We start from the raw sequence: 12,723 nt of genomic DNA on the forward strand, positions 1-12,723 counted from the left end.
ACTCAGAATGTGCCATCAGCACCATCCCCTGAAGGTACCCAAAATATTTAGAGACAGTCGAGACAAAGTTATAATGAAATTTCCAAAAAGGCTAATAACTTTTGAATAAGTCTGCCTATTGAAATTCCACTGGTCTTAATATATTCCTTCGGTCAAGCCGAGAACATAAGCCGCTTTCCGACCAAGTAGTTCTAGGAACTTAGTTCTAGGAACTGTCCACTTCTAAACAGTTCTAAGAACTACTCTTCCCCAAACTCGGTTTTGCTGTTTGCGTTCGCACTGGCCAAGTGGCCATAGGAACTGGTAGGAGGGGTAAGGGAGTGACGCAAGCACGGTGACTTTTATTTTGACGGCGCGACCCACCTTAATTTTGGCGGCGCTGAGAACGCCAGAGCAAACAATGCTCGCATTCTCTGTGTTTATTAGTTAGCGATCTGTCTAACAGTACTGTTTAATATCTTATTAGATAGAGCTGTTATAGAAAGTGACAGTATATGAAAAAAAGGTTATTAGCCTATGCCGTGTGGTTGATGTCCAGTGTTGCTGGCTGGGCAGATAAACATAATCATGTTTGGCTTGGTCCCCTCAAAGTTGCGTTGGATTTTCTCTTCAGCATAAAGGTTTAGAGACCCATCTATCACTGTTTTCCATGTTTGTATAGTTAGTTTATGGAGTAAATATATAGGCTAAAATCTGTGTGTTTACATTCTAGCTGTTTTAAAGCCACACTAGGTAAGAATTCCGTTTTGGTCAAACAACGACCCCTAGAGTCGCTGTGGACTACTTGTATTTAACGTTACTGTCGTAAATACCACTCACGCAGAGCAGTCTCTTCACTCACGGCCTGATCCCCTCCCCCCTGTATACCGGTCCCTGTTCAGTCGGATGGAAGCTGTAACGAGTGGCAATAAGGTGTGGCCCCTTTAAGAGCTGCGCGCGCCCTGTTTAACTGACTCGGCACAGTCTGTATTGTATGTGCGCCTCGAACGGGTAAGCGGGTTGTTTCTGTTTGATGCTCATTCTTGTCCTATTTTTGTATATCAAGTAATGCTGTGGACGGTAAAACGTGTGACAGACAGTTACACGAGTTCGATTGGGGAATAAACACAACGCGTTTCAAATCGTCGAACATCGAGCTAGCCTCCGAAGATGTCTAAGTTACTAATCCATCAACAAGAACGCTGTGCTTTTTAGCTCACACCAACGAGTGAAAGCTTGTCCGAGTGATAAACAATATACTTACAAGTCCAACAGCATGTGAGGACGTGTTGGGGGAAGTGAGGTAGCCTATGCCGTAAAGCAGTCGAATTTTGTAGTTCTTTTTGTGCGCGGGTGTTACTACCCGAACCCCGAAGTTTAAAAGTACGATTAAAAACTATACAGACCACGTCAGGCTATGGCAGACGTGTCATTCAACCTATTGTAAGTCGATGTACCATCACAAGAGTCTTGGAAATATATTATGAAGGTTGAAAAGTTACCTAGTGCTGCTTTAAAAATGGCGGGTGCTGGTGTTCCGCGTGCATTCGGTCAATCAGCGTACACTAACGTCACGGATAGTTCCTATAGTGCTGGTTTAGACCCTACTCTGAAGTAGGACCCAAATTAGTTCCTACAAATGGAGTTCCTAGAACTAAAATCGTTCCTAGTTCCTGCGGTGCGAACACGCCGACATCCGGGTACTTTAGCCAATAGTTCTAGGAACTGTGAAAAGGTTCCTCCGGTCGGAAAGCGGCTATAGATACCAAGTTTTCTTTATTTGGCCAAACTTCTTGTCCGCCATCTTGATTTTCATTCAAAACCTACTTTTTCAAACTCCTCCTAGATCGTTTGTCCGATTTTAACCAAAATCGAATCGTATCATCTCCAGACCGTGCCGACTAAAAGTTATGGATTTCGTGTTGATTGACGAAACCGTTTTCGTATACCGCAGCAGCAAAGTTGAGGCATGATGCCAAAAGGACTATTCAGGCTTTATCTCTGCAATGCCTTGACATATTCACACCAAACTTTGTGTGTGTCATTGTCACTTCACTCTGACCACATCATATCAGTTTTGTAACTGCGTCACCTATTGGTCGAAAGTGATAATCCATTAAATCATATTTTTAGTTAATGTATATGATTTTTCAGCCATTTTGACTAAATTCATCTTTAAATGTCTTTAATTGCTCCTTGCTCCAGTTGGTCTCACACCTTCAATCATGTTGGCATGTCCTGTCATCTGCTTGCGCTTGGCCCCGGTAATTGCTGCTTGCAGCTATATTATGTATTTATTTGCAATGTCAAAATTCAGTTTACAAAAGAAGTGATTATTGGTTATTGGCATTTTGATACAGCAAAATTAATTTAGAACAAGAACGTATAGAAATAAAACCTGTAAAGTACAAAATATTCATTCAACTTATTCAATAAACTTATCAGACAACAAAATATATTTCAGCAGTCTAGATGCTTTGTGCGTTTTTATAGTTAAGTGGACCATCTTGAGTGTTGTCTTTGCAAATATACTATTACTAAATTAGTAATCTGCAGTTAATTTGGTCATGTACATTTCAATTAATCATTCTTTATGTTCAGTGCAGAAATCAATTTATCTTAGATTCTAGCATAAAAAAAAAAATGCATGTGCCAAACTAAACTATAATATATAGAGATCATTAAGAATAGGAAAGCACCAGTTCTTTAAAGAGGTAAGGCTCTTCTTCCTGAAGAATCTCAACGAATTTAACTTTTGCAATCACACCACTTGAATGCACTTTGTCACAGATCTTTCTCACACTATCCTGACTGGTTAAATTAGTATGTGTGATTTCAGAATATAGTTCCTCATGAATTATTCTCTGCTCACGCAGTTTATCTGCAATGCTCTTCACATTTTTAACCCTTTGAATGAGAGCCGATCTGTGTTTATCAAAAAACTGAGCTTTCTCAGTCTCAGAATTCAGTTGCGGCTCATCTTGGACTTGCCTTTGATTTAACTGTGCAAGTTTGGCTTTCCATATTGTGGCAGTCCACACAGATTTCTTGTCCTCTTCTCTGACAAGATTCATCTGTACGTCACCATCCTGATGTTGCATGATCTCAAAGAAGTTTGGGTCGATATCTGTTCTGAATGAAATCCCCTCAACAGGATGAACAGAAGCACCAGGAACCTCAAGAAGGTGCGGCGTTTTCATCTGAAATGGTCTGTTAGGTCTGGGATGGCTGATCGGATGACTTGATTTTTCATTCTGCTCAACTTTCTCTTTTGAACAAGTGTCATTCACTGGAAAAAAGTAGATGTGAAGAATGAGAGGATCTTTACAGCACATGTAGAGAAGAAGGTTACAGTGTTCTTCCCACTGTGTGAACCAGCTCATAATTAGAGTTGTAAGAGAGAAGGATGGTTGGAGTATTTTGGCATGATAACGGGTCAACTCTACAGATTGTAAAGATATTCCTTCATCTCTTTTGCTGAGGAGCTTCACAGCATCTTTGAGAGAGGGGTCAGACTCTGCTAAACAGGCGTAATGAGGCATATGGGCCTCCTCCAGTTTCCCTGAGATCACGCTCACATCGATCACTGGACCAATTCGCTCACACTGAAGCCTCTCCAGCTCTTCACTGAGGAAACGTCCATCCACTGCACGATACTGGAGAGTGACGTCACCAGCACAGACCCATCGCATTCTGGTCCTGCTGCACTCGAATCGACCCGCCTGAGTGCTGATCCTGAACTTTGACCCTCCTTCATCTGTACAGACTGACGGCTCCACCTGAACCCACTGATCACAGTCGACAATGTGAACACAAGACTGACAGTGAAGATTCATTTCAGAAGGTTCAGCCGCAGAGATGTTCAGTCTAAGAAAAGAAAAAAGAAAGGGTAATGATAAATGAGATTGTGATGATGGGCTAGGTCAATTACATCATCACTAGAGTACCAGTCTAATGCTTTTCTGAATTTACTTGGTCTGTTGAGTCCAGAAATAAGTTATTGTGTATATGGTGTGTTGACAATGTATATGAGAATGGACAGTACCAACATCAAGTGTGCAATGTGTTAGTGTTGAATGATAATAGAGTCATTGGTTGCTTTAAATTATTTCTTTATTGTGTGAGTTTACATTTTATAACACATGTTAGATCTTACCTGTTTGATCCAATGTTTTGGAGGTGGGTTCGGGTAGTGCGCATATCCGGAATGTACCATTTTTCAAAATGGAGGGAAACATAAGTGCTATGAGGTGTTAATGTTTAATGTACGTTTTTTTTTTTTTTTTTGGTGATATGTTATGCATGTTTGTATTGTGGTTACCACATGTCAGAAATGAGTTCATGAACAGTAGTTATGTTATGTTATTTATGTATTAATGTTAGCTGTGAAAGTTTGTGATGAGTGTTACGGGCAAAGTTTCTACCCCGTGATAATGGTTTGTCCCACCAGAGTTTGGGCAGGAAAACTGTATATTTAAACAATGGATTGAGTAGGTTGAAGGAGGGTTGTGGCATCCTGTGAAAGCTATGCAAACGTTTGAACATGTTTGAGGTGAGACATGCTGTCAATTTTGGTGGATGCACCACTAGGCATTGTTTAGTGCCAGTTTTGCTGCTCACAGCATTTTGCTTTTGTTTGTAGCACCAGTGTATGTATGATACTATAAGTGTTTTTTTTTTTGGGGGGGGGGGGGGGGGGTTTGTTCTTTTTGCACTTTGAGGACTGCTCCTTGTTAGCCTGGTTCTACCAGACTCTCGTACATTTCATTTGTACAGAGAGTCTGGCCTCTCTCCATTGAGAAACGTTTACTTCCTTGTAGGCGGGTTCTCTGTTAAAGTTCAAAACTATTGGATCTGCCCAGAGTCACTCAGGATCTGCCATAGCCAATCGCTAACATGTGGTCGTAACGTAATGTCATGCGCCGAAACCGGCCGGAAACAACAAGTCCGAATGATCAGAGGATTATGTTTAGAATAAGATGTCTGTCTTTTATAAAGTTTATAAAGCGACGAGAATACTTTTTGTGCGCAAAAACAAACAAAAATAACGACTTTATTCCACTATTCATTTCCTTCTCTCGATAGATAGAGCAGTTTGATAGAGCAGCGCGTCTGTGTTGTACGTCACACTATTGGCCGACGCCAGTCATGTGTGTGATCACATCAACGTCATCGTTCTCAGCCACTCCCTCTGTTCGCTGATTGGTCCTACAAAAAATTGATTTCTGGAAACCTAAGAATATACAGCAGTCCCAGACGTAGTACTGAAGGAAAATGAAATTGAGCGGAAGTGCGTAGGAGGGCGCAGCCAGGCTAGCTCCTTGTACAATGCAGCTTCAGAAATAAATCACAACTGGCATTTTGAAAATCACTCCCTTGTACTGAGCCTTCCTAACTTCTCCCAGGCCTCTTGGCAATTCTCTACATGACAGAGATGAAAGATGTATAAAAGAGAAAAATGTTAGTATTAAATGATCTCACTCTTTCAGCTCTTCCAAAACCTTTGGTTTGAAGTGAATCTTCACTTTCTCATTACAGCTGTGACTCCAGTCCTGTTCTGTGCACTGGTCAGTGAGTTTACTGCACTTCCTCCTTTAAAAGATGGAGGAAACAAAATAAATAAAGGTAAAAGAGATATGAAATAATGATAAGAAAAGGAAACTGTATTTCACTTGTATTGATAGTATTTCAAAATCAATTATTGGAGACTAAAATGGGATTTAAGGGAGATTAGGGTTTATTTTACAACAAATTTTAAAAAGACAATTAGCTAAAAAATAAAAACTCGTCTGATGAACACTTTAGATAGATTTTTGTAGATACAGTGCTATGCATAAGTTTAGACACCCATGCTAAAGTTGACTAAAAAGAGGAATAATAAATCATCTTTTGGAAATTGAACTTAATGAACTTAAAAAAAAAAAAAGGAAAAATCCAACCTTTAAGGACACCAATTTTCTTTGTGAATGAATAATGTATCGTAAATAAATAAATATTCTTCCTTAAAATACAGGGTGCATAAGTCTGGACACCCCTATGTTAAATTCCCATAGAGGCAGGCAGATTTTTATTTTTAAAGGCCAGTTACTTCATGGATCCAGGATACTATGCATCCTGGTAAAGTTCCCTTGGCCTTTGGAATTAATATTGCCCCACATCATCACATAGCCTTCACCATACCTAGAGATTGGCATGGAGTACTTTCCATAAGATCATCTCTCAATGCAAATCAAACCAGCTATTAGGCTAACTGAAATAAAACCATGTCAGTCTCTAGATATGGTGAAGGCTATGTGATGATGTGGGGTTATTTTAATTCCAAAGGCCAAGGGAACTTTATCAGGATGCATAGTATCCTGGATCCATGAAGTAACTGGCCTTTAAAAATAAAAATCTGCCTGCCTCTATGGGAATTTAACATTGGGGTGTCCAGACTTATGCACCCTGTATTTTAAGGAAGAACATTTATTTATTTACGATACATTATTCATTCACAAAGAAAATTGGTGTCCTTAAAGGTTGGATTTTTCCTATTTTTTTTAATTAAGGCATTAAGTTCAATTTCCAAAAGATGATTTTTTTATTCCTCTTTTTAGTCAACTTTAGCATGGGTGTCTAAACTTATGCATAGCACTGTATGTGCCATGCATCCTGTCAACAATGTAAATGTAACTCATTTGTTTTAATGTACTGTAGATTTGTGGTCCTAAGTCTGTATTTATCTTTAAATTAAAAAAGTCAAATGTACATTGAACACACACACCCTTCAATGATCACAGTGCAGTGTGGATTCATCAGTGATTCGTGCAGTAACTCGAGTCCCTCCTCAAGCAGCAAACCAGTGACACTGACACTATAATACAATAGTTTATCATTTTTAGTCTTTTGTACAGGGACACTGTTGTAATGACAAAACATTAAGCACAAATTCATGTTGAATGGCATCTTTATTATTATTTTTTATCTATATTTACTATTACTTGGGATGCAAAACAACAACAACAACAACAATAATGTAGTTTAACAGTAAGAATGAGCATCTTAGTGATGTATGTTGACTTAAAGGAATGGTTAGGGTTAAATTCTCTCATTATTTACTCACTCTCATTTCATTGCAAACCAGTATGATTATTTTATTTTTTCTTATAACGATATGAGTTTTTTTCTAACATAAAATTTGTTTTGGAGAATAATATATATTTTTTTCAATTAAGTAATCTGAATGAATACGGGGATTTCAGATATCAAAAAGTACCCACAAGCCTCCTAAAAGCGATCCATATAACATTGGACTACATTTAAAGTCTTCTAAAGCCATTTGATAGTTTTGAATGAGGAACAGACCGAAATGTTTTGTGTTCCGAATAAACTGTTCCTATGAATTTAGAAGGTGAATAAAATGATGACCAGAACTTTCATTTCTGAGGAAACTATTATTTTAAACTGATCATGGATTGATTTAAAAATCACACCATAGTCTGGTTCATCAATTAACGCTACAGTGAGTTTCACATCAGTCTTACCAGACTTCTTGCAGACTGCTGCAGGTCTGGATGAGAGAGAGAATCCTGATAGCCCAGCTCTGATTCAGACTGAATATCATCAGCTCCACACTCTTCAAACCACACACAGAGTGCAGGAAAGAAAACAGACCATTCGTGTGCTCATTACACTCTGGAGATCTGCAAGAAGTACAATAAAACAATGGTAAAAAGACCAAAAAGAATAAACTGCATATTAAATGCTATAGTTTCATGTTGGTAATTCTTAATTACTCTGGGTTGTATCTAGTCTGTTTGTGGAATCTCTGGAAGAAGATTTTCCAGTCAGAGCTGCTTAACGCTGAGTGAGGACAAGTGAGAGTGATATGTGAGAGAGACTTAAACATCTGTCTTTGCCTCACGTCCAGCCTAAAAAACATACAGGTTGCATGTGAACATATTATAGCCTAACATAGCAATTACACAATTAAGCAATTCATTATTTACAAATATCTTTGGTAATTTTTTCCATGTAAATAATACATAATGTATTCAATTAAAATGTGTGTTTGTGACATACCTGATGTCTTTATCACAAACCAAAACACTGACAGATGAGAAGAGACTCTCAGCACTGTACATTTCTTCCTCAACACTGGCAAGCAGAATAAACATGGAGAAAAGAGGATAATTTGGATAATTTTTTGCAGATGTCACATGGATTGATATTTTGCATCTAATGCAATGAAATTCAGATTTTTAAGTGTGACTTAAGTGTCCAAATTTTATATGGGGCCCCTAAGTACAGTATTTGACTTCCCCAGCTGTCCCTTGTATCAGAGGACATGACAGAAATCAATTATGAATAAAAGAAAATCCTCGTACCTGAGCTCCTGTAGACTGGTGAAGGTCTGGACGAGGGAAATGATCCCAGAAGCCCAGCTCTCATTCAGATTGAACACCTTCAGATCCAATGTCTTCAAACCCACAGAGTGAAATGAAGACAGAAGCAAACTGACATGATCCTCAAGAGCTGAAGAGCTGCAAAAATATATTTGACCACAACATGTTTGAATAACAGTAAAGTTACTGATGAGATAAAAGCAAAAAAATAACATTTCTTACTCTTGTGCCAATTTTCCTGCCTTGCTGAGTGTCTGTAAGAAGAGTGTCCAGTCAGTGCTGGATATCTCTGAGTGTGAACATGTAAGACTGATGTTGAAGACTGCTGGAAATGATGGATTCTTCTCTGAGGAACTCAAAGACAACCTGAAACAGACAGAGACACAGAGGAACATTTGATAACAGCACCGTACACTCACTATGAAGGATATCTGCTGTGTTCTGAAACATAACTTAAGAAAATAACAGTGCATGTGCAATAGTTTCTTACAAGACATCTCCACGAGTGACTGACAGATCAAGTGACCATCTGAGACTCTCAGCACTGTATTCATCCTCTTGAACTCTACCAATAGGAACAAAGACACAAAATACTGAGAAGTCCGAGAAATAACTAATAAATTATTACATTGTGACATTTATGGTAAAATATACAAAGAAATGTTAAAACACTACATTCAGAATGTAAATGACTGCCATTTCTTATGAATCTACATTGGAAGATGTTGTCTTTTAAAATTACTTCAATTTTCTCAAGACTTTTGATTCATGAAGAATCTGGATCAAATCTCCAACATCATACAGGTAGTCCACTGTCAACCTGTTGACAAAAATAAAAATATGTGAATACTGATTTTTTAAAAGTAAATCATGACATAAACATGAATTATAGTTCAATGACAAATAAAAGTGTCCAGGATAAAGGAAAAATAGTGCATGTGCACATTTTTGATGTATTTGTATTCGTTATGGTTCAATAACAAGCGCCAGGTGGAACAAGAACAAGAAAACATTTATTTTAGTACACCTTAAAATGTCAAAAAAGTTTTTTTAAATATATATAAATGTATCTATACAGCATATTTAAATATACTGTATACTGTAATAATTTTTACTGTAAATAATTGAGGATTATGTCAAACTACTCAATAAAGTTTTCTTTTCTAAAACATAATTAATTTTTTTATGCCTTTTTTTCTTCATTATGAGGATGGCAGTTAGTACCTGAACACCCCACAACACATTAGTAATATTTTTTTAAACATATTCATCACAACAGAGAGTATTCTTACATATATATACTGTATGTGTATGTAGTTATATATACAATATTTAATTAATAATTGTATTTTGAGAAGAGCTTAAATCAAGTTAAATTTTATGCTTTGGATTTCTCAACCCAAACACACTGACCTCAGAGTCTCACACATACACAGTGCTGGCTGAAGAATCTTGAGTTTATCAGCTGTTAAATCACAGTACATGAGGTTCAGTTCTCTGATGTGTGGACAGAACTGAAGACAGTACAGCAGCGCCCAACAGTCTGTGCTCCTCAGGGAAATACAAGACAGATCCATGAAGCTGTGAGTTTTCAGTGCTTTCCTGACAAACTCCTCATCCTGGAGCTCATACAGACAGTGGAGAGCAAACAACTCAATTCCATACTGGCGGGTCATCAAAACAATAGCTCTCTTGAGTGTTTTCTTCAATTCTCTTTTCTTCAGTTTTATGGTGTGAGGAATGGTACATTTGTGCTTATTAAAGAGTTGGCTGCTCATCTCATCATTTAAGAGACCATAGATGAAAAGCATAACTGGAGGGATGGGATTTGATCTTCTTTCTCTCAAAACTGGAGATGGCCTGTCAATTATAGCCTCCCATTTCATCAAAATAAACAGCTCAGTGACTTTTAACCAGTGCTCTTCTTCATCCAGTAAAACATAATAAAGAGCAGTGAAGAACTCCTGAAAGCTGAAATGCATAAACCTGAACACTGGCTCCTGTTTGTCTTTCCTTTTCAAATTACCTTTATACAAGAACAGACACGTGGCGGCATCTAAGCCAGTCTCGGCTACACTCTTTTCATCAAAAAAGATTTGCTGATTTTGTATTCCTCTCTCTGCCAGCTGACCCAGACTCCTCAGCATAGTGAGAACAGACTGACTCTGGCCATGATGCTCCAGTAGAGTGGACACAAAGTGAACATATATGGAGGTGGTTGTCTTTAGTTCTGCCATCACATGATCACCAACTGTAATGTGCTTCTCCAGACAAAAACAGACCATCCAACACAGCAAAGGCACAGAGCAGGTCGTCAGGAGGCCTTCATTGGCGTTCACACTCTCATATGTTTTCTTGAAGAGTTGCTCATCCTGAAAGAACTTGTGGAAGTACTCCTGCACCCCTCTCTCAGAGAAGCCCACAATCTCAGTGAAACGCTGAGGTCCTTTGAGGAGATTCATCACTGCATCATCAGCTATAGATCTCATAGTTACAAGCATGAATGATTCAGGCAGCAAGACTCCCCTCAACAGGTTCCTAAGAATAACCATAGGTGGCGCTCTCTTGGATGGATTAGTGTGACGTAACATGAAATGAATGGGTGGATGAGATACATACTCATCCGATCCATCAATGAGGAAGAGGACCTTCTCTGGTGCTAACTCTAGTATCTGTGAGATCTGATCTGATGTTAAACTGCAACTCCAGCTCAAGAGCTCAATCAAGCTCATCTCCTCAGAAATACACTTCAGCTCTTCACTCTTCAACAGAAAAACCACATCAAAGTTTTCAGAGTAAAGTTCTCCAGATGCCCAGTCCAACATGATCTTCTGTAATGTGAAGGATTTACCTCTTCCAGAATCACCACTGAGAATCACAGATTTTGGTGCGTTTCCGTCACTGTCGGGACTGAACAGCTGGTCTATACTGACACTGTGATTCTTGTCATTTGATAACAATTGAGATGATTTTTTTATTCCAGAAGCGTGAGGAGACCTTACACGTCCACGATAGTATTTCTCAGTCTGCTCTTTGTTCCTCTGAATGATCACTGGTTCAGTGTAACGGGCGGCCAGTTCCACACGTTCATCAGATAGAGGGTTATACTCTGTCACAAACTTGCTTCTGTCAGTGATTGACGCCTTATACTGAACAATCACAGGGCTCAAACCTACAAGAAACATAAAACAGTCACTGACTTATATTAAATAATAAAGCTCAAATAGATGGTAGCCTAACTAACATGGACAAGACAGCCTGTGGCATAAAAGCCTGTGGGGTTTTAGTATTGTGCTGGTCATTAGGCTGTTTTTTTTTAGAGTAGTTTCAATTGGTTGTCTTTGTAAAAAAGGAAGTAGGTATGCTGTTGCCACGTTTGTGTAAGAAAATCTCACTTCCATACAAACCAACTTCTTGAACCAAAGACATAAAATCTACATAGTCTGTAGTATCCAATGTGTAATCAAAAGTTATGAACAAAAAAGGCAACCATGAAAGTTTTACTGTTATTCAAACACATTGTGCAAAGCTAGTTTTTTATTGCTATTATCAATCATAATATTTTCTAATTATAGACATCATAGAAACAGACAATATGACCTTGCATAATAAGATTTGTAAATCTAAATCACACAGGGAGAAGCACTTTGTGCTGATATAACTGTTTCTTTTTCTGCTTTGGTTTTAGGTTATTTTGATATGGTACATTTGACCTGTCCAGCCATTTATGTTAAACCACAAGGCAAAATATAATGGAAACCATAAACAAACTAAACACAAATTTGACCATTTTGAATATTCAGCAATAAAGGACAATTGAAATAAACACTTACTGTTATCTGACATCATTCTTCTTATGATCATCCTCCATCAAAATCTAAAAGAAGAATAAATTATATATTTTTGTGTCTATCTTGATGAAAGAGTACAGAGCTTTGGACAAATTAGAGAAGAGAAAGGAGGAAGTAGGACCACGATTTATTGTTAACTCCCAGTTAACCTACTGAGAAACATGACAGACTCTGTAACTATCTTCCCATATACAAAAAAAAATTTATAATAATAATAATAATTTTGACTTGTTTCATCTTTGTTATTTTAAATATACAAATGTTTGCCAGCTGACTTGAAAAATACTTCATTTAAAAATCCAGGATTAACCTCTATCCATATTTTGCATGGTTTTATACACTGGTAACCAACTTGCATGACAAGTTCACTCTGCACTTGTGGGTTTAAACCAAATTGACCTTTTAAGTACACAAGAACTAAAAATACAAACAGGCAAAAGTGCAATAAGTTATGGGTAACAATTATGAAACAAGTTTGGCAAGCCAATTACTCAAATCTGAGTGATCCA

At 37.9% G+C, this 12,723-nt stretch overlaps 1 protein-coding gene across 1 annotated transcript; it reads right to left on the minus strand.

Moving 5' to 3' along the window:
* Nucleotides 1-2,252: 2,252 nt before the first annotated feature.
* LOC311291644 (NACHT, LRR and PYD domains-containing protein 1 homolog) lies at nucleotides 2,253-12,332 on the minus strand. The gene is made up of 12 exons (XM_084410804.1): nucleotides 12,197-12,332; nucleotides 9,777-11,535; nucleotides 9,106-9,183; nucleotides 8,854-8,928; nucleotides 8,586-8,729; nucleotides 8,346-8,501; nucleotides 8,041-8,115; nucleotides 7,755-7,889; nucleotides 7,503-7,661; nucleotides 6,743-6,832; nucleotides 5,461-5,571; nucleotides 2,253-3,846 (listed from the first exon to the last, which is right to left on the minus strand). The coding sequence occupies exons 1-12, from the start codon at nucleotides 12,225-12,227 to the stop codon at nucleotides 2,661-2,663; spliced, it is 3,999 nt and encodes a 1,332-aa protein (XP_084266930.1). The 5' UTR covers nucleotides 12,228-12,332; the 3' UTR covers nucleotides 2,253-2,660.
* Nucleotides 12,333-12,723: the final 391 nt, after the last annotated feature.

The sequence above is a fragment of the Rutilus rutilus genome, assembly GCF_951802725.1.
Source record: "Rutilus rutilus genome assembly, chromosome: 6".
NCBI lineage: Eukaryota > Metazoa > Chordata > Actinopteri > Cypriniformes > Leuciscidae > Rutilus > Rutilus rutilus.

Excerpts from the sequence above, each read along its gene's own strand:
- LOC311291644 (XM_084410804.1), bottom strand. The coding sequence starts at position 12,227 with ATGATCATAAGAAGAATGATGTCAGATAACA. Across the intron at positions 8,929-9,105 it reads AAAGTCTTGAGAAAATTGAA|AGTTCAAGAGGATGAATACA; the intron begins GTAATTTTAAAA and ends TCCTATTGGTAG. Across the intron at positions 8,730-8,853 it reads GTCACTCGTGGAGATGTCTT|GTTGTCTTTGAGTTCCTCAG; the intron begins GTAAGAAACTAT and ends TGTCTGTTTCAG.